This window comes from Oncorhynchus nerka, linkage group LG25, assembly GCF_034236695.1.
Source record: "Oncorhynchus nerka isolate Pitt River linkage group LG25, Oner_Uvic_2.0, whole genome shotgun sequence".
Taxonomy (NCBI): domain Eukaryota; kingdom Metazoa; phylum Chordata; class Actinopteri; order Salmoniformes; family Salmonidae; genus Oncorhynchus; species Oncorhynchus nerka.
The window spans coordinates 20,516,496-20,537,994 of record NC_088420.1 but is presented as its reverse complement, the minus strand read 5'-3'; the positions used below and the strand labels follow the sequence as shown (position 1 = coordinate 20,537,994).

The following is a 21,499-nucleotide window of genomic DNA, read 5'->3' as shown; positions in this document are numbered from 1 at the left end:
TTTGAATGTATGAAACCTGTGCTGGTGTAAAAATATTTTGATGTGGAGCGCCGTCCTCAAACAATCGCAAAGCATGTTTTCGCTGTAATAGCTACTGTAAATCGGACAGTGCAGTTACATTAACAAGAATTTAAGCTTTCAGACGATATTACACGTGTGTACCTAAATGTTTAATATCCATAATTGTATGATTATTTGTTTGAATTGCGAGCCCTCCAGTTTCACTGGACTTCTATCCCGAAATTGTGTAACTTGGGTCCAATGTTTTAGGTAGCCTTCCACAAGCTTCCCACAATAAGTTGGGTGAATTTTGGTCCATTCCTCCTGACAGAGTTGGTGTAACTGAGTCAGGTTTGTAGGCCTCCTTGCTCACACATTTCTTTTCAGTTCTGCCCACAAAATGTCCATGGGATTGAGGTCAGGGCTTTGTGATGGCCACTCCAATACCTTGACTTAATCCCTTGATTTAAGCCATTTTGCCACAACTTTGGAAGTATGCTTGGGGTCATTGTCCATTTGGAAGACACATTTGCAACCAAGCTTTAAATTCCTGACTGATGTCTTGAGATGTTGCTTCAATATATCCACAGAATTTGTCTTCCTCATGATATCATCTATTTTTTTGGAGTGCACCAGTCCCTCCTGCAGCAAAGCACCCCCACAACATGATGCTGCCACCCCCGTGCTTCACGTTTGGGATGGGGTTCTTCGGCTTGCAAAGCTTCCCCCTTTTTCCTCCAAACATAAGGATGGTCATTATGGTCAAACTGTTCTATTTTTGTTTCATCAGACTAGAGGACATTTCTCCAAAAAGTACGATCTTTGTCCCCATGTGCAGTTGCAAACCGTAGTCTGGCTTTTTTTATGGTGGTTTTGGAGCAGTGGCTTCTTCCTTGCTGAGCGGCCTTTCAGGTTATGTCGATATAGGACTCATTTTACTGTGGATATAGATACTTTTGTACCCGTTTCCTCCAGCATCATCACAAGGTCCTTTGCTGTTGTTCTGGGATTGATTTGCACTTTTTGCACCAAAGTACGTTAATCTCTAGCAGACAGAGCACGTCTCCTTCCTGAGCGGTGTGACGGCTACGTGGTCCCATGGTGTTTATACTTGCGTACTATTGTTTGTACAGATGAACATGGTACCTTCAGGCATTTGGAAATTGCTCCCAAGGATGAACCAGACTTGTGGAGGTCTACAATTTTATTTTCTGAGGTTTTCTTTTGATTTTCCCATGATGTCAAGCAAAGGGGCACAGAGTTTGAAGGTAGGCCTTGAAATACATCCACAGGTACACCTCCAATTGACTCTATCAGAAGCTTCTAAAGCCATGACCTCATTTTCTGGCATTTTCCAAGCTTTTATTTATTTTTATTTATTTATTTCACCTTTATTTAACCAGGTAAGCAAGTTGAGAACAAGTTCTCATTTACAATTGCGACCTGGCCAAGATAAAGCAAAGCAGTTCGACACATACAACGACACAGAGTTACACATGGAGTAAAACAAACATACAGTCAATAATACAGTAAAAAAAAACAAGTCTATATACAATGTGAGCAAATTAGGTGAGAAGGGAGGTAAAGGCAAAAAAGGCCATGGTGGCAAAGTAAATACAATATAGCAAGTAAAACACTGGAATGGTAGTTTTGCAATGGAAGAATGTGCAAAGCTGTTTAAAGGCACAGTGAACTTAGTGTATGTAAACTTCTGACCCACTGGAATGATACAGTGAATTATAAGAAAAATAATCTGTCTGTAAACAATTGTTGGAAAAATGTCTTGTGTCATGCACAAAGTAGATGTCATAACCGACTTGTCAAAACTATAGCTTGTTAACAAGATATTTGTGGAGTGGTTGAAAATGTAGTTTTAATGACTTCAACCTATGTGCATGTAAACTTCTGACTTCAACTGTATGGGTTTCCACCCTAGGGTCATGCACTACTCATAAAAGCAAATTCTGAACTTGTATTATTCAAAAACATAAAAAAAGTTTACCGTGATAACATATTTTGGTCATATTGCCCAGCCTTACGTGCGACTAGTAGGTAGCCAGGGTTAGGGCCAAGGGAAGGGACTATGGAATATTCAGATGTGGAATCTTTCTGTGGGAATTAATGGGAATATATGCATGTTAATACCATTTAAATGTAGATGTTTTTTTTGCATTGATATATTTACCATATCATATGGAGACCGAAACGTAAACCTTATCATAAGTAGACATAATGGCAAATTATTAAATCCTTCCAATAGAAATAAAACAAACTTTTTTTTTATGAATAGAACATTAATTAAATGAGTTGACTCTTCACATGGGATGATTTCACTGAACAACAAAAGAAAGGGAATATTGAATGATCCCCAATGATCCATTGCATCTCCCAAAAACGTTTTCAACATACATCTGTAAAATTATAGTCTAGAAACTTAAGCTTTGGTTGTCTTCCTCTCAGGCTTCCATGTCTTCTCCCTGGACCTCCTCAATGTCCACCTTGAACATCAGACTTGACACCTCATCTTCACTGTCACTTTCCAACCTTGTTGAGGTTGGCGCGTTGACAGGCTCAAAAAGCCTCAAATTTGCCCGGATGGCCACCAATTTTTCAACCCTTGTATTGGTCAGCATGTTGCGTGCTTTGGTGCGTGTGTGTGTGTGTTCCCAAACAAGGACCAGTTGTGCTCTGAGGTGGCTGATGTTGGTGGGATTTGGAGGATGATTGAGGCAACAGGGGAAAGAGCCTCAAATCCACAAAGTCCCTTCCAACAGCTGGCTGATGAGATATGTTGGAATGACTGCCATATTGTATCTCCATCTCAAAGCCCTTGCTTGGAAGTGTACTTTGCCAGACTGTCAAGAACCTTGCCCTCATCCAGGCCAAGGTGGTGGGACACTAGTGATGACACCATAGGCCTTGTTGATCTCTGCGCCAGACAGGATGCTCTTGCCAGCATACTTGGGGTACAACATGTACATAGTGGCGTGTATGGGCTTCAGGCAGAAGTCTTTTTTAAGCATTTCAATACTGCAGTTTCCTCTGCTTGGAGCAACAGTGAAGTGGGCAGGGCAGTAAGGATTTCTTCTCCTACATCTGCAAGCAGATTCTGAACATCAGGATGGCATTGTCTCCCTCAATCTGTGCAATGGCTACTGCTATAGGTTTCAGGCTGCTTACCACTCTCTCCCAAAATACATCATCCAGGAGGATCCTGTTGATGGGGCTGTCCATATCGGCAGACTGTGATATGGACATTTCTTGGAGAGACTCCTTCCCCTCCAGGAGACTGTCAAACATGATAACAACACCACCCCAACAGGTGTTGCTGGGCAGCTTCAATGTGCTGCTTTTATTCTTCTCACTTTGCTTGGTGAGGTAGATTGCAGCTATAACTTGATGACTCTTCACATACCTAACCATTTCCTTGGCTCTCTTGTAGAGTGTATCCATTGTTTTCAGTGCCATGATGTCCTTGAGGAGCAGATTCAATGCATAAGCAGCACAGGTGTGATGTGAGGGTAGGACTCCTCCACTTTAGACCAAGCAGCCTTCATGTTCACAGCATCGTCTGTCACCAGTGCAAATACCTTCTGTGGTCCAAGGTCATTGATGACATCTTCAATGTAGAGTCCGGTGTGTCTGTTGTCCCTTGTGTCTCTACTCTTGTAGAATGCTGGGTTGAGGGGTGGAGATGATGTAGTTAATTATTCCTTGCCCACGAACATTCGACCACCCATCAGAGATGACTGCAATACATTCTGCTGTCTCTATGATTTCAAGTGAAGGTCAAGCAACTCTGTTGAACTCTGCCTCCAGCAAATAAGTAGATTAAGCATGTCTGGTTGGAGGGGTGTATGCTGGGTGAAGAACATTCAGAAATCTCTTCCAATAGGGCTTGCCTGTGAGCATCAGAGGTGAACCAGTTGCGATACACAGCTTGAGCGAGACAATCATCTGCATTTCTGACTACGTTCCTCCATTGAGCCTACAACACTTCTGAATCCAGGTGTGTCATGATCTGTTGCTATCGATAAGGTATCTGATTCATCTTTTTCACCTCGAATAGAAGTAGCGGGACTTTTGTCAGAGGTTGCTTGTTGTGAGCGCTGAGGGAACTTTATACACTTGGCCAGATGATTCCGCATCTTTGTTGCATTCTTCACATATGATTTAGCACAGTATTTGCAAAATGTACACAGCTTTTCCTTCTACATTAGCTGCAGTGAAATGTCTCCACACATCAGATAGTGCCTGTGGCATTTTCCTGTAAAGATTAGAAGAAGAAAAAATGTTTCCCCAAATACAATTCCATCTACAGATAAATAGGTAAGGAATTTTACAGATGTATGTTGAAAACGTTTTTGGGAGATTCAATGGATCATTGGGGATCATTCAATATTCCCTTTTTTTGTTCAGTGAAATCATCCCATGTGAAGAGTCAACTCATTTAATTAAAGTTCAGTTAGTAACTTTTTTTTTTTTTTCTATTGGAAGGATTTAATCATTTGCAATTATGTCTACTTATGATAAGGTAAAATGTTTGTTTCTCTCATATTATATGGTAAATATATCCAATGCAAATAAACATCTACTTTTTAAATGGTATTAATATTAATTCCCATATATTCCCGTTAATTCCCACATAGTTTCCACCTCCTGAATATTCCCCAAAATGTGCAACCCTAATAGTGAGTAATATGTTTGGAACATCAAATCACAATAATATTTCAGTATCAAATACATATTGTATTGGCACCTAAGAATCGTGATTATATCGTATCGTGAGGTCCCTGGCAATTGCCAACCCTAATGTTTGCTCCCAAATATTCAAGCCCTGTCCGGTCTATTCTAGTTCATCATTCATTCATTCAGATGTCTGTGTGTATATGGTTCTGGTTTCAGTCACTACACTAGTGGTGTGGTTGATTCATGTTCTGGTATGCACTGGGTTGGACACATACTCTGGGATATACTTTTCCTCTCGTACTGGGGAAGACTCACATTCTCATGTAGTGGTGTCATTGTGTTCTTGTTTCAATGAAGCTGCGCTCTGTGGCCTTGGTGACTTATCTGCAGAATGGAGAAGGAAGAACTGAAGATTGTGAATAAGGATGAGGAGGATGAGATGGTGTGTTTTCTTATTTTACCTCGAGTTCTTTCCCTCCCGCTCTTCTTTTCCCTCCCGCTCTTCTTTTCCCTCCCGCTCTTCTTTTCCCTCCCGCTCTTTCTTTTCCCTCCCGCTCTTTCTTTTCCCTCCCGCTCTTTCTTTTCCCTCCCGCTCTCTCGCAATTTCTTTCCCGCTCTCTCTCTCGCTCTGAATTGCACATATGCCAACGCCTAATAGTTTATTCTAATCAAATGGGATACGACCTCATGTTAACTTGACTCAAATCAAACTCCCCTGATGACCCCATATGAACTGCCATTTTAACCGTCCCCTCTGGCCCCCGCTAGGAGCTCCAGGGGTACCGTGTGTGTCGGTGGCGTGTGGCAGTGGTGAGCCTAGGGGTGCTGTGTACAGGGGGTTTCCTCCTGCTGCTGCTCTACTGGATGCCAGAATGGTGTGTGAAGGCCACCTGCACCCGGACCACCGTCAGAGAGGCCGAAGTGGTGCTGCTCCAATCAACTGTAAGCCATTCTGAATATTTTCATAAGACTTCATTTTAAAGTAGACATATCAGCCACCAATTTGTAGTTCGTTAGTGTATTTTTAAGTATCTTATTAGCCATTTATTAGTCCTTAATTAAGTGTTGTCTTATTCAAACATAAGTCATGTGTTATTGGACAATCCTTAATAACCACACATCTCCACACCCATGAGCAAAAGTTTATAAGGATTTCCTGACACTGGATTTGTGTAGGTTCATGAAATACAGCCAACATTCAACAAAAAATGTGACGTAAACAATTAGCATCAACTTCCATGGTAATCACAATGGCCACTTTCAGGACACACGTCACCATTCAATACTTATTGGGAATCTTATCAATCATATTAATGTTCCTTCCTACTATAGGATATGAGAGAAGTTGACTTAAGGTGTCAATCTGACTTTTTGCACCACCTGTACAAACACGTATAATGCATCAAAATCTAAATGTCCTTCACTGAATCGTAGGCTCTTCACATACGAAGGAAATTTAGCTTCACTGTCCAAATACGTGAATCCCAGAGAACCTGTCACCGCTGATGGTATGTGTGTGTCTCAGGATGACTTTAAGCGCTGGTTCCTGGCCAAGGTGCGTGTGATGCTGGCCCCTGGAAGAAACCCCTTTGACAGCCTGGAGACCCAGACCACTCCCCCCATGACCAATGGACACTCCCCCCACCCCTCGGACGGCTTCACCCAGGAATTAATCAGGAAGTACGCAGAGTACCAACCCACTCAGGTAATAGCACGCGATGGCACACACAATAACACACATCTGTCTTTTTGCTTTCTTTACTGGTTTCTTTCTCACATACGCTCACGCTCAAAAGTATACATCTTTATGGTCAATGAAATGGGGAGGGAAAAGATTCTGCCTTAGTTATTTTTGCTAACATTCTTATTTCTTTCTCCCTTCAGATTCGCTATTTTACACTCCATAGCACAAAGTACTACTGGAACGACGAGGTCCACAATTTTGAAGTATTAACGTAAGCAATTTAACAGACCATTATTATAGCCAGTGACCTGGATACTTTCCAAATGGTTTGTGTAATGCATGTCCAAGCAAATGTTCTAATGGAGGCCTCGTTTCCCTTCTTTCACTCACTCACTCACACACACTCACAGGGGCCTGGAGGACCAGGAGGTGACCTGTTCCACCGTCCACTCAGAGCACAGCACGGGGCTCACCAGCAACCAGCAGGAGTACAGGTAACTTATACCAAACACCTTGTACAGAGTGGAAGGCCATGATGGTTTGAGTGATGTGTTGAGGTTAAATTCACCCCATAGGAATGCTTGGTTTTGGTGCATTAGCTAAGTCACTCAAAGGTGGTACTGATACCCGCAAAATGTATATTGTTACTCTATTACACTTAACCCTGGCCTTCCTACGGTAGATTCATTACCCCCATCCCCCACTGCCAGCCTTCACGGTTGAAAGCAGATACTGCAGGTCACAGCAGACTCTCTGTCACTTTAGACGCCCAGTCACCTCACACAGCCCTGACAACACCTTCTAATAGCCCTGTTGGGTGTCCGTCTGCTCAGAGCTGGCCTTCTGTTCCCCATGTGTCACTCACCCAGCATCTAGAGGGAGGGAGAGAGTGTGTTCATGTGTGTGACTCTGACCTACTTAATGTAGCACTGTCAGTGTCACACCTTATCAATGGTTTTATTAGACACATTGTGTCTGTGTGTGTGAGAGAAACATTTGTTATAAAGTTGAATGAGTTGTTAGTTTGAACTGTAAATGTTAAACCTTTGTTCTCTCGTGCTTTCCCACAGGAGACTGTTTTTCGGAGTGAATGAAATTGCAGTGAAAGTGCCTTCAGTTTTCAAGCTTCTAATCAAAGAGGTATGAGAGGTTTTGGGTGTAAATGTGAATAAGGTGTTCATACCCACTACTTAAAGGATGCTTGATTTTCTTACCAGAGCTCATTTTATCTGACACCTAATTGATAACATAAGTCTATATGAATTATTTACATCCAAAGGTGCCTATCAAAATCAATAGCTAATTTAGCTGAGATAATGATCAAGATAATGAACTCCTGTGCCTGGCATTTTAATGGGAAAGTTCTGTTGAATGGAAGCCAACTTGGCTTTAAGCTTTTTTTTCTGACCAGACAGATTTAGATTCTGAGTTGTTGCAGGGGGGTTGTCTTTAGTCTAATGAGTGAACACTGTGAACAAGGCCAACAATGGCAGTAAAAACAGCATTTTCCACCTCCGCAGTTCCGCTCAGCTCCTTATTGTCTTTCTATTTCTCTGACGTCTCTCTCGCTCTCTTTGACCCCACGGTCTCTGCGACAGTCTCCATGTCTCTGTGCTCTGTCTGTCTCCCTCACTCTGTATGCTGCACTCTCTGTATAAAGAAACAAATTGAACCATATGTGTCCAGAGGTATTTCACATTTATACCCTTTTCCCACTATTGAGCCAAACATGACATATTATGGTTAGCCTGCTATAGGGCTTAATCAGGCATTATTCTAGTAAATGTCAAAGTGGATGTCTTGTTGCAGCTTGTTGTTTTGAAGAAGTTGTTTGACATGCCTCTTTCTTTCTTTCCCTCCTTTCCTTCCCTCCTGCAGGTCCTCAACCCTTTCTACATCTTCCAGCTCTTCAGTGTGATCCTGTGGAGCGCTGATGAGTACTACTACTATGCCGCAGCCATCGTCTTTATGTCGGTCATTTCCATAGCTACCTCGCTGTACACCATCAAAAAGGTATGTCTGTCCCCGCCCCTTGGTCTCTTATTTCTTTACTTATCTACACACACACACACTTTTTTTCCCCCCGCACTATTGGTTAGAGCCTGTAAGTAAGCATTTCACTGTAAGGTCTATTCAGCGCACGTGACAAATAACTAAACTTTGATTTTGATCTATCCCTTTTTGTCTGACCTCTCTTTCTCAACCCCTCTCATCCCCAATCTTATTATTCCTTCCACAATTTTGAAAAATGTATTCAATAATCAAAAGGTGAGTCTGGGGCCTTTCTGAACTGGCTGGAACCAGGCTGAATTAGGCTCATCTGGACTAAAACAGACGTTTAGCCCCCTCCCCACTCTAGGGCCCTGGGTTCACCCCCTTACAATCACACTGCATAAGTAGAGAGATGGAGGGAGGTGAAGGGGTGGAGGCTTCACCTGGGGCCCTAGGTTTACACAAAGAAGGAGATCGCCCCCTTAGAATCACACAGCATATGGAAGAGGGAGATAAAGAGAGAGAGGTTGGATGGATGGGGAGGGGGCAGCAAAGTCTTCTCTGGGAATTTCAAGGGACATTGAGAATCTATGAACTGTTTCTGTAGCACCTGATGTGTGGTTATGCTTATTGGCTGTTCTCTCCTTTTCAGCAATACGTCACGCTTCATGACATGGTGTCAGCACACAGTATTGTCCGAGTTTCAGTCTGCAGAGCCAGCAACGGTTTGTCTAATATAACTCACTAAGATTTCATGCACTTTGACTAGTGTTCAATTCACCAGTAGAACGGCACACTTATCCGTGTGTGTGTGCGCTCCCACAGCAGGCTCAGGCTGTGCATGTGATGCCTCAGCATTTTCCCCCTGCTGCCCAGAAGGGAGTGAGTAATGAGAGATGTTCTGAACAAGACTGGGGCTCTGACGCACAGAATACCTCTCTTTTATCCTCCTCCCTTCCTTCCACTCCTCTCTCCCTCTGTACTTTCCTTGCATTCTCCTCTCTCCACACCTGCTCTCCCCTCTGTTGAATCCTAATAGACATCGAGGAGGCCCTGTCCACTGACCTGGTGCCCGGTGACGTCATGGTCATCCCTAGCAATGGGACCATTATGCCCTGCGACGCAGTGCTGATCAGCGGCACCTGCATCGTCAACGAGAGCATGCTGACAGGTGAGACTTGGAGATTCTGCCTTCTCGCTCTCTCACTGCTGGTCACTTGCCAAATACAGAATTCTAAAATATATTTATTTGACATTTGTGCAAAGCCTCACACAACACTACACTCTGTAAATACCTAGCTCTTCCCCCTCCCCCAAGGCGAGAGTGTGCCAGTCACCAAGACTAACCTCCCCAACCCGGGCGAAGGGGACAAGGAGGGTGACGCAGCTTACAGCATGGAGGAGCACAAGAGACACACCCTCTTCTGTGGCACGCACGTCATACAGACCCGCTTCTACTCAGGGGAGCTGGTCAAGGCAGTGGTGGTCCGCACAGGTTAGCCGTCTGTGTGTCCGTTCGTGTCCTCAGTCACAACACACACAGTATGCCTTTTCAAATTGTTGTACGATCATGATCTGATTTTGGATAATAAAATAAGGAGTGTTTACCATATTCTGAATGTAGCGCCTCCTCCATCCCCCCCAGGTTTCAGCACAGCTAAGGGCCAGCTGGTGCGCTCCATCCTGTACCCCAAGCCCACCGACTTCAAGCTGTACCGCGACGCCTACCTCTTCTTGCTGTGCCTGGTGGCTATAGCTGGCATCGGCTTTGTCTACTCCATCGTCCTCAGCATCATGAACAATGTACTGGGCCACACAGTACACTACCCTGGCTGGGCTGGGGAGGGAGTGGGAGGGAGAGTGACTAGTCCTATAGAGGCTGTAGAAGGTTTCTAGATCACAGTGGACTATTATGGCTAGTTAGCTTCACGACCAATTCAATCCCTACAGTAACCCCTGCTGTATTGTCATTTTTTCCTTGTCTACTGTACCCCAGGTGCCAGCCAAGACCATCATCATTGAGTCCCTGGACATCATCACCATCACTGTGCCCCCCGCGCTGCCCGCTGCCATGACGGCGGGCATCGTGTACGCCCAGCGCCGCCTCAAACGCATCGGCATCTTCTGCATCAGCCCCCAGAGGATCAACATCTGTGGCCAGCTCAACCTGGTCTGCTTCGACAAGGTGGACACACACACACACACACACACATTGGTAGAGGAGAGGCTGTGCTGGGGAAACTAGTCGTGGTGTGGTGATCCGGTATGGTAATCGCCCTGCTCAACAGTTAGTGCTATATATCTCCCCTATTCACTTCGTGCCTCTGTCTTCAGACAGGTACACTCACAGAGGATGGATTAGACCTGTGGGGAGTCCAGAGAGTGGAGAAGGGGACTTTCCACCTGTCAGAGGAGAATGCCTACAAGGACACTCTGGTTAAGTCCCAGTTTGTAGCCTGCATGGCCACCTGCCACTCTCTTACCAATATCGATGGCAAGCTGTCCGGAGACCCTCTGGATCTGAAGATGTTCGAGGCCACAGGCTGGGTGAGTGACTGAAACTTTACCCTTAATCTCTAACCTGTGTGTCCTTCACTCTTTCTTTACCCAAACAATGTGTTTCATGCTCAGAAATGTTGACTCAAAATATGTTGCTTTGAGAGATTTTCCGGCTTCTATTTTCAGACATATATTTGCTTCTCCCTGACTTTCAATGTTGTTCCGATCACACTTATGGTATCCATTTTGAGATGCTGGTCAGCTGAAATCTTGACTTTCGATGCTGCTTAGATTTTCTAATGTTGACTCCTCTCCCTGTCAGATCCTGGAGGAGGCCACTGAGGAGGAGACCTCCCTCCACAACCGTATCATGCCCACTGTGGTGCGGCCTCCCAAGCAACTGATGCCCCCCGAGCCCGTCATGTCACCTGAACAGGACATGGTGCGAACAGGTTACCCCTCCTGAGAGCAAGGCTCAGTGCTGCCCCCAATGGACACACACCCTCAGCATTGATCATGTCTCCCTCATCACATGTTGATTTGGTCTGTTGCTGTTAGCTCTTGGTCATGTGTAAATGTTCAAGTTCATGTTAATCATAGTTCTGAATGGTATCTGGATTTTCTATGTTCACATTCTATGTTCCTCTCGCATTCTTTGAAATGCACTGTTTGACTGTACGTTCACTCTATGTTCTTGTCTTTCACATTGTAGGAGCTGTATGACTTGTCGGTAAGTAGTGCAATCTCAAGTTTTGAATATTTATTGTACCTTTACGTAGAGGTGAAAGATCTGGAGGTTAAAGGTCATTCTGTGTGTTGTCCTCATGCAGTCGGCCTATGAGATTGGTATCGTGCGTCAGTTCCCCTTCTCCTCGGCACTGCAGAGGATGTGTGTGGTGGCCCGTCTGCTGGGGGAGAAGCGCATGGATGCCTACCTCAAGGGGGCACCAGAGGTGGTGGCCAGCCTCTGCAAGAAAGACACTGGTTGGTCTCTTAACTGTTTACTCTGAATTTGCCTATACACTTTGCAGACGCTCCTATTGAGAAGAAGTTACGGTCAGTATAGTAATGAACGAATGCTCTGCTACTGAATTGTTAGTCCCTTGGTCTAACCAAGTGAGATAATTGACCGCTTTGATGTCAACGGTGTAGTGGCATGATCAAAGACCAGCAGTTTCAAAGGTTTACTGCCTGGAATCTTGTCTTTTCCTTCATTTCCAAGAAGTTTCTGAACCCATCTCTCACTCTCTCTCACACACACAAACAATGTCTATTTAAGGGCTATATTGGCATGGGAAACCAATGTTTACTTTGCCATAGCAAGTGAAATGGATAATAAACTATAAAACATTTACTGGGAACATTACACTTACACAAGTTCCAAAAGAATAGACATTTCAATGTCATATGTCTAAACTCAGCAAAAAAAGAAATGTCCCCTGTCAACTGCGTTTATTTTCAGCAAACTTAACATGTGTAAATATTTGTTTGAACATAACAAGATTCAACAACTGAGACATAAACTGAACAAGATCCACAGACATGTGACTAACAAAAATGTAATAATGTGTCCCTGAACAAAGGGGGGGGAGGGTCAAAATCAAAAGTAACAGTCAGTATCTGGTGTGGCCACCAGCTGCATTAAGTACTGTAGGGCGTCTCCTCCTCATGGACTGCATCAGATTTGCCAGTTCTTGCTGTGAGATGTTACCCCACTCTTCCACCAAGGCACCTGCAAGTTCCCAGACATTGCTGGGGGGAATGGCCCTAGCCCTCACCCTCCGATCCAACAGGTCGCAGACGTGCTCAAAGAGATCCGGGCTCTTCACTGGCCATGGCAGTGGCCACCTCCAAATCGATCCCGCTCCTCTCTTGCAGGAATTCACGCACAGAACGAGCAGTATGACATTGTGGCATTGTCATGCTGGATGGTCATGTCAGGATGAGCCTGCAGGAAGGGTACCACATGAGGGAGAAGGACATCTTCCCTGTAACGCACAGCGTTGAGATTGCCTGCAATGACAACAAGCTCAGTCCGATGATGCTGTGACACACCGCTCCAGACCATGACGGACCCTCCACCTCCAAATCGATCCCGCTCCAGAGTACAGGCCTCGGTGTTACGCTCATTCCTTCAACGATAAACGCGAATCCGACCATTACCTCAGGTGAGACAAAACCGCAACTCGTCAGTGAAGAGCACTTTTTGCCAGTCTTGTCTGGTCCAGCAACAGTGGGTTTGTGCCCATAGGCAACGTTGTTGTCGGTGATGTCTGGTGAGGACCTGCCTTACAACAGGCCTACAAGCCCTCAGTCCAGCCTCTCAGCCTATTGCGGACAGTCTGAGCACTGATGGAGGGATTGTGCGTTCCTGGTGTAACTCGGGCAGTTGTTGCCATCCTGTACCTTTCCGTAGGTGTGATGTTCGGATGTACTGATCCTGTGCTGCTGGTGTTACACGTAATCTGCCACTGCGAGGACGATCAGCTGTCCGTATTGTCTCTCTTAGGCATCTCACAGTACGAACATTGCAATTTATTGCCCTGGCCACATCTGCAGTTCTCATGCCTCCTAGCAGCATGCCTAAGGCACGTTCACGCAGATGAGCAGAGACCCTGGGCATCTTTCTTTTGGTGTTTTCCTCAGTAGAAAGGCCTCTTTCGTGTCCTAAGTTTTCATAACTGTGACCTTAATTGCCTACCGTCTGTAAGCTGTTAGTGTCTTAATGACCGGTCTACAGGTGCATGTTCATTAATTGTTTATGGTTCATTGAACAAGCATAGGAAACAGTGTTTAAACCCTTTACAATGAAGATCTGGATTTTTACGAATTATCTTTGAAAGACAGGGTCCTGAAAAAGGGACATTTCTATTTTTGCTGAGTTTATACAGTGTTGTAATGATGTGCAAATACATAACATGAATAAACATAAATATAGGTTGTGTTTACAATGGTTTTTGTTCTTCACTGGTTGCCCTTTTTCTTGTGGCAGCAGGTGCTGTGATGGCACACTGGTATTTCACCCAATAAATATGGGAGTTTATCAAAATTGGATTTGTTCTTTAATTCTTTGTGGGTCTGTGTAATCTGAGGGAAATATGTGTCTCTAATATTGTCATACATTGGCAGGAGGTTAGGAAGTGCAGCTCAGTTTCCACCTCATTTTGTGGGCAGTGAGCACATAGCCTGTCTTCTCTTAGGCTATGCTCACTGACTCTGTACATAGTCAAAGCTTTCCTTAAGTTTGGGTCAGTCACAGTGGTCAGGTATTCTGCCACTGTGTACTCTCTGTTTAGGGCCAAATAGCATTCTAGTTTGCTCTGTTTTTCCAATGTGTCATGTAATTATCTTTTTGTTTTCTCATGATTTGATTGGGTCTAATTCTCCTGTCTGTGTCTCTCTCTGTCTGTGTGTCTCTCTCTGTCTGTGTGTCTCTCTCTGTCTGTGTGTCTCTCTCCGTCTGTGTGTCTCTCTCCGTCTGTGTGTCTCTCTCCGTCTGTGTGTCTCTCTCCGTCTGTGTGTCTCTCTCTGTCTGTGTGTGTGTAGTTCCAGAAGACTTTGCAGAGGTTCTGGAGGACTACACCAAGCAGGGCTTCCGGGTCATCGCCCTGGCCCACCGCCGCCTGGAGTCAAAACTCACCTGGCACAAAGTACAGAACGTCAACAGGGATCAGATGGAGGCCAACATGGAGTTCCTGGGGCTGATCATCATGCAGAACAAGCTGAAGGCTGAGACCTCCGGGGTACTGCAGGACCTCCGCAGGGCACACATCCGCACCGTCATGGTCACTGGTGAGAAAGCTGGCACACCAACATGTTTAACATATAAACAGACATTCAGTAACACACAATCTATCCTTCCTCCCTGCAGTAGACTTGACTTTTTGTTGTCGTTTTCAAAGTTTGATGGAGGTATTCCTGGAATCCTGACGAATATAGTTCTGGGTCTTGCAGCTTAACGGGCAGAAAGCCCCAAAGTCCAGCCTGTCCCCCCTTTTTTTCTCTCTTTTTGTCGCTCGCTCGCACTCTCTCTCTCTGTCGCTTTCAGCAGTGTAAATGTAATCAAAATATCAGATAGAATTTCAGCGCCCGTCAAGTCCTTTCATGCAGGTCGCTGGTCCAGAGCCAGTACCCGCAGGCCACCCGATCCCACTCACAACCCCTACCCAGGTTTGGAGTGTCACAATGGGGAGAGCGCCAGGACAATACCCCCGTCTCACACTCGAGAATAGAATGAAGTCCCCTCTTAGGAAATTATTTGTTTGGAGTTCCCCCTCATGTTTTTGAATAGGTTTGTGCTTAAGGGCAACATACACGGAGTATACCAAACATTAGGAACACCTTCATAATATTGAGTTGCACCCCTTCCAAATGACATCAATAAGGGATCATAGTTTTCACCTGAATTAATCTGGTCAGTCTGTCATGGAAAGTGTGTTTTAATGTTTTGTACACTCAGTGTAAAACATCTCTCCTCCAGGTGACAACATGTTAACGGCCATCTCGGTGGCTAGGGACTGTGGCATGATTCCCCCTCAGGACCAGGTCATCATCGCCGACGCGCTGCCCCCTAAAGATGGCCAGGCGGCCAAGATCATTTGGCGCTACGCAGACAACCCCAGCAAACATGTGGGCAAAGCACCACGCCTGGAGGTGAGGGACCCCTGGTGGTGGGTGTGGCTCATTACAGCTCCGACAGACACACACACACACACACACACACAAATGTACACACACACTGATCCCCCTTAGATCCATGCAGGAAAACATCAGAACTCAGAAATTGCCCAGTGAGCACACGCAGCAGGAATGGATGAATGTGTGTGTTCTGTGTTCCAGACACTGGTTCACAGAGGTCACACCGCCAGCCAGTCATTGTGTCAGATTGTGTCTAGATGCTATCAGGAATATGTATATTTAGTGGCATACCTCGAGGTCTCCACGTCAGTTTATATGGAAACTGAAGTTGTTCGTCTCTATCTTGAACGATTGTTAATCTACAAAGGCCATGTTGTACCATTCAATCATTTACAAGTTGTCATTCTTCCCTTGCTCACCTGCACCTGCTTTTCCCTGCCCCTTCCTGTCCCAACAGGAAGTACAGATCAATCTAGAGGATGTGCATCACACTCACAAGCCTCAGGACCAGTACCACTTTGCTATGAGTGGCAAGTCCTTTGCTGTCATCACTGAGCACTTTCAGGACCTGCTGCAAAAGGTACACCACCCCTCCATTCCCCTATAAACGCATAGCTACTGCTGTTGTGATTTGGTTGTGTCTAATGCATTGTTGTTGACCTATCTGGTGTAGTTGGTGCTGCATGGCACCGTGTTTGCCAGAATGGCCCCCGACCAGAAGACCGAGCTCATTGAGGCACTGCAGAGTGTGGAGTGAGTAGAAACCCTGTTGACTCAGTTCACCCTCTTCATAGATCTTTTCAAATATTTAAACATTTCATTAATTACATTTACAACAGTCAAATGATCTTCTCTTTCCCCATCTGCAGTTATTTTGTGGGCATGTGTGGAGACGGCGCAAACGATTGTGGTGTAAGTACAGACTCTTTGAAAGCATGCAAATAGAAGTAAAGACACAGTCATTCCTTTTAATGTTCTTGTTTTGTAAGTCGCTCTGGATAAGAGCGTCTGCTAAATGACTTAAATGTAAATGTAAATGTTGTTTCTGACAACTTTCTACCGTCTCCTCCACCCTCGCTCTCCAGGCTTTGAAGAGGGCTCACGGTGGGATCTCTCTCTCTGAGCTGGAGGCCTCTGTAGCCTCTCCCTTCACTTCCAGAACACCCAACATCTCCTGTGTGCCTAGCCTCATCAGGTAGGCCTGCCCTGGGCCTCGAGCACCACAATACTACCCTACACCATCAGCTGAACATGGCTAACAAACTAACACCATCCTACTACCAAGCTTCCAGGCTAATCAGTCAGCCTTATGAACTTGCATGCTGACTCACGCGTTTGCGTCGCAATAAAAAACGACTCTTTCTCTACAGAGAAGGGCGAGCGGCTCTCATCACCTCCTTCTGTGTGTTCAAGTTCATGGCCCTCTACAGCATCATCCAGTACATCAGTGTCACCCTGCTCTACTCTGTGAGTACAGTACCCCTCCTTTAGTCTCTGCACTCCTGTCAGGAGAATACCTCAGAGATCCTATTAAATATGTCATTCTATGGATATTACTCTCTGGTGTATATAGTAGCTGACCTCTGACCTTCTCTCTCTAACCCTGTCAGATCCTCAGTAACCTGGGAGACTTCCAGTTCCTCTTCATCGACATCGCAATCATCCTCCTCGTAGTCTTCACCAGTAAGTAAACAACACCAGTTAGATGGAGCGTTATGTTATTGCAAAATTCCCCTTTTTGATGCTGCAGACATTACTTGTTTGATCTAGTACCAACTTTCTATCTTCTGGTTCCTTACTTCTCTTTTTCTCTCCCACCTTCTCTGTCCAGTGTCTCTGAACCCAGCGTGGAAGGAGCTGGTGTCGAGGCGTCCCCCCTCAGGTCTGATCTCAGGCCCTCTGCTGTTTTCCGTGCTGACTCAGATCCTCATCTGTCTGGGCTTCCAGACCATTGCCTTCCTCTGGGTCCGACACCAGGCCTGGTACCACATCTGGACACCACAGTCCGAGTGAGTCCAAGTTCAATCCCCACAATAACTACTGGACCTATTCAAAACACACTATTTGGAGGATAGCTGTATCAGTCTAAAATCACCAATAAGACACCTGTAACAAAACACCAATGGACCAATGAGACAACTGTACCAGACTCAAAACAAACCAATAACCAACTGTAAACACAGTAACATTAGCCGTGATTGTCTTCCTGTATGTCATTACCTCAAAGAGTAGGGACGTCGCCAGTAAGCTTTTACATTTACATTTAAGTCATTTAGCAGACGCTCTTATCCAGAGCGACTTACAAATTGGTGCATTCACCTTATGACATCCAGTGGAACTTTTGACTTGTAAAGCTGCTTCCTGCTAAACATCTGTGTGTGTGCCCTGTGTCTCCTCTCCCAGTGCCTGCAACTCGTCCCTCCGTGCCAACTTGGGGCCAGAACACAACTCATCAGAGGAGAGGGACGACCACAACATCAAGAACTACGAGAACACCTCCCTGTTCTACGTCTCCTCCTTCCAGTACCTCATCGTGGCCATCGTCTTCTCCAAGGGGAAGCCCTTCAGACAGCCCAGTTACAAAAACTGTGAGGATCACTACGTACACCAATGTTCCCACATACCTACCTGAAAATCAGATAAAGGTTTAAGTGTTGGTTCTAAAATCCGTTGACGGTTTGAGATTTGTTGAAAGTGCAACATTGGGGGGAGTGTCTTTTGCTGTGTGACTGACATGTTGGTTTTATCGTCTCTCTTCCGTCTCTGCAGGGCCTTTTGTGGTGTCATGTATTGGCCTGTACATATTTATGTTCTTCATCATGTTTTACCCTGTGTCTGCTATCGATGAATTCCTAGAGGTGAGTGGACGTCAACCATGAGAGACAAGCTTTATACAGATATTAGCCTCAAGCTTTGGTTGAATTGAGTCCTACAATAGTGACATTGTGAATTAACATGGCACTGCTCCACTGTCTGTTAAATGTAATCTTGTGAATCTGTTTCTCTTTTTTATATTTTTTATATAGATTGTGTGTGTTCCGTTTGAATGGAGAATCACTCTGTTCTTCATCATTATAGTCAATGCAGCCGTGTCTGTATTGGTGGAGGTAAGACACACACACTAACGCATGAACATCAAAGTGAGATGTGCGCTGTCCATTTTGCATTATTCTGAGCTCTCTTTACACCATGTTACATAGGTCATTTTCTCATGTTCAATTTTTGTTTTGTCATGCAATGTTTTCATTAGTGGCACTTAGGTTCAGTCAGGTGGTGCTGGATTGTGTGTTGACTGTGGCCTACTGACCGACTGGAGAGTGACTGTGGCCTACTGACCGAATGGAGAGTGACTGTGGCCTACTGACCGACTGGAGAGTGACTGTGGCCTACTGACCGACTGGAGAGTGACTGTGGCCTACTGACCGACTGGAGAGTGACTGTGGCCTACTGACCGACTGGAGAGTGACTGTGGCCTACTGACCGACTGGAGAGTGACTGTGGCCTACTGACCGACTGGAGAGTGACTGTGGCCTACTGACCGACTGGAGAGTGACTGTGGCCTACTGACCGACTGGAGAGTGACTGTGTCCTACTGACCGACTGGAGAGTGACTGTGGCCTACTGACCGACTGGAGAGTGACTGTGGCCTACTGACCGACTGGAGAGTGACTGTGGCCTACTGACCGACTGGAGAGTGACTGTGGCCTACTGACCGACTGGAGAGTGACTGTGGCCTACTGACCGACTGGAGAGTGACTGTGGCCTACTGACCGACTGGAGAGTGACTGTGGCCTACTGACCGACTGGAGAGTGACTGTGGCCTACTGACCGACTGGAGAGTGACTGTGGCCTACTGACCGACTGGAGAGTGACTGTGGCCTACTGACCGACTGGAGAGTGACTGTGGCCTACTGACCGACTGGAGAGTGACTGTGGCCTACTGACCGACTGGAGAGTGACTGTGGCCTACTGACCGACTGGAGAGTGACTGACCGACTGGAGAGTGACTGTGGCCTACTGACCGACTGGAGAGTGACTGTGGCCTACTGACCGACTGGAGAGTGACTGTGGCCTACTGACCGACTGGAGAGTGACTGTGGCCTACTGACGGACTGGAGAGTGACTGTGGCCTACTGACGGACTGGAGAGTGACTGTGGCCTACTGACGGACTGGAGAGTGACTGTGGCCTACTGACGGACTGGAGAGTGACTGTGGCCTACTGACGGACTGGAGAGTGACTGTGGCCTACTGACGGACTGGAGAGTGACTGTGGCCTACTGACGGACTGGAGAGTGACTGTGGCCTACTGACGGACTGGAGAGTGACTGTCTGACATACCATTTGACTACCTTTTCATTATGAAAAAGCCAGACATTCTTCATTGTCTTTCATTGATGTAACCCAATGAAACTCTACCTTTTAGCGGACACATACACACAATTCCTCCCAAAAAACATTCCTTACCCCAGGACTTCAACGGGTGACTATCCAGGAACATAAGGAACACTCAATTTCTGCCTAGATTTGACATTCATTGACGGGATATACAAAAACAGGCTTAACGTTTTGGCTTAATCGCCTTCATCACATAATTCCTACCTGTAAATACAACCTGCAATCACCAAAGTGACTGCCATACTGTAGTCCACTCATTCAACCTAATGGGTGGTTGGTTACACACCTAGTTCCTTTTCTCTCTCAATCTCCAGGTGTCAGAAAATTATGACCTATAAGATTTGTGGCCCAATGATAATGGCTTATCAGTGATTAGAAAATGTCCCTGGCTTACCCTGCACAGTAGAGCAGTAGCACTACAGTGCCTTCAGGAAGTATTCACGCCCCTTGACCTTTTCCACGTTGTTACAGTCTGAATTTAAAATCGAGAAGAAAACATTTCACTGGCCTACACACTACCCCATAACGTCAAAGTGGCATTATGTTTATTTTGACTAATTAATACAAAATGAAAAGCTGAAATGTCTTTAGTCAATAAGTATTCAACCTCTTTGTTATGGCAAGCCTAAATAAGTTCAGGGATAAAAATGTGCTTAATAAGTGCATGGGCTCACTGTGTGTAGTACTTGTGTTAATATGATTTGTTAATGACTACCCCACACATACAGTTTATCTGTAAGGTCCCTCAGTCGAGTAGTGAATTTCAAACACTGATTCAACCACAGTTTTCCAATGTCTCGCTAAGAAGGGCACCTATTAGTTGATGGGTAAAAATATAAAAAGCAGATATTGAGTATCCGTTTGAGCATGGTGAAGTTATTCATTACACTTTGGATGGTGTATCAATACAACGATACAGGTGTCTTTCCTAACTCAGTTACAGGGGGGGATTAAACTGCTCAGGGATTTCACCATTAGGCCAATGGTCACTTTAAAACAGTTTGCATTTAATGGCTGTGATAGGAGAAAATTGAGGATGGATCAACATTTTATTTACCTCACAATACTAACCTATTTGCAAGAGTGAAAAGGAAGCTTGTACAGAATATTCCAAAACATTCATCCTGTTTGCAACAAGGCACTAAAGTAATACTGCAAAAAAGGACCAAATTCACTTTTGGTCCTGAATGCAAAGTGTTGTGTTTGGGGCAAACTAATACTCTCCATATTTCCAATGCCTCTTGTGGGTATACTTGTAATCATTAAGGACTGGAGTAAAATAAGAAAACGTTTTTTTTTAAACAGAATGGAGCTAAGCACAGGCAACTACCTGGTTGTCTGCTTTCCACCAGACACTGGGATATGAATCCACCTTTCAGCAGAACAATAACCTAAAACACAAGGCCAAATCTACACTGGGGTTGCTTACCAAGAAGACAGTGAATGTTCCTGAGTGGCCGCGTTAGTTTTGACCTAAATTTGCTTGACAATCTATGGCAAGACTTGAAAATAGATGTCTCGCAATGATCAGCAACAATTTGAGAACTTGAAGAATTTAGAAAATTCTGTGGGCAAATATTGTACAAGGCAGGTGTGCACAG

General features: G+C 45.2%; 1 protein-coding gene across 5 annotated transcripts in view; it reads left to right on the top strand.

Moving 5' to 3' along the window:
* Window positions 1-21,499, top strand: part of LOC115109178 (polyamine-transporting ATPase 13A3-like) — a 56,049-nt gene that overhangs the window by 26,078 nt on the left and 8,472 nt on the right. For 3 of the 5 annotated variants that reach the window (XM_029633830.2, XM_029633829.2, XM_029633827.2), the window contains exons 2-29: window positions 5,047-5,131; window positions 5,458-5,631; window positions 6,215-6,394; window positions 6,574-6,644; window positions 6,784-6,867; window positions 7,444-7,513; window positions 8,252-8,386; window positions 9,018-9,090; window positions 9,405-9,536; window positions 9,684-9,860; window positions 10,011-10,168; window positions 10,362-10,550; window positions 10,700-10,912; window positions 11,187-11,306; window positions 11,577-11,594; window positions 11,695-11,848; window positions 14,411-14,656; window positions 15,345-15,517; window positions 15,960-16,082; window positions 16,176-16,255; window positions 16,372-16,414; window positions 16,588-16,697; window positions 16,873-16,969; window positions 17,113-17,185; window positions 17,334-17,511; window positions 17,906-18,090; window positions 18,272-18,360; window positions 18,529-18,609. In XM_029633830.2, the coding sequence (XP_029489690.1) occupies window positions 5,081-5,131; window positions 5,458-5,631; window positions 6,215-6,394; window positions 6,574-6,644; window positions 6,784-6,867; window positions 7,444-7,513; window positions 8,252-8,386; window positions 9,018-9,090; window positions 9,405-9,536; window positions 9,684-9,860; window positions 10,011-10,168; window positions 10,362-10,550; window positions 10,700-10,912; window positions 11,187-11,306; window positions 11,577-11,594; window positions 11,695-11,848; window positions 14,411-14,656; window positions 15,345-15,517; window positions 15,960-16,082; window positions 16,176-16,255; window positions 16,372-16,414; window positions 16,588-16,697; window positions 16,873-16,969; window positions 17,113-17,185; window positions 17,334-17,511; window positions 17,906-18,090; window positions 18,272-18,360; window positions 18,529-18,609 (3,477 nt within the window). In that variant the 5' untranslated portion in view covers window positions 5,047-5,080. The remainder of the gene's footprint in view (window positions 1-5,046; window positions 5,132-5,457; window positions 5,632-6,214; window positions 6,395-6,573; window positions 6,645-6,783; window positions 6,868-7,443; window positions 7,514-8,251; window positions 8,387-9,017; window positions 9,091-9,404; window positions 9,537-9,683; window positions 9,861-10,010; window positions 10,169-10,361; window positions 10,551-10,699; window positions 10,913-11,186; window positions 11,307-11,576; window positions 11,595-11,694; window positions 11,849-14,410; window positions 14,657-15,344; window positions 15,518-15,959; window positions 16,083-16,175; window positions 16,256-16,371; window positions 16,415-16,587; window positions 16,698-16,872; window positions 16,970-17,112; window positions 17,186-17,333; window positions 17,512-17,905; window positions 18,091-18,271; window positions 18,361-18,528; window positions 18,610-21,499) is intronic. The other 2 variants (XM_029633832.2, XM_029633833.2) reach the window with 1 other exon arrangement.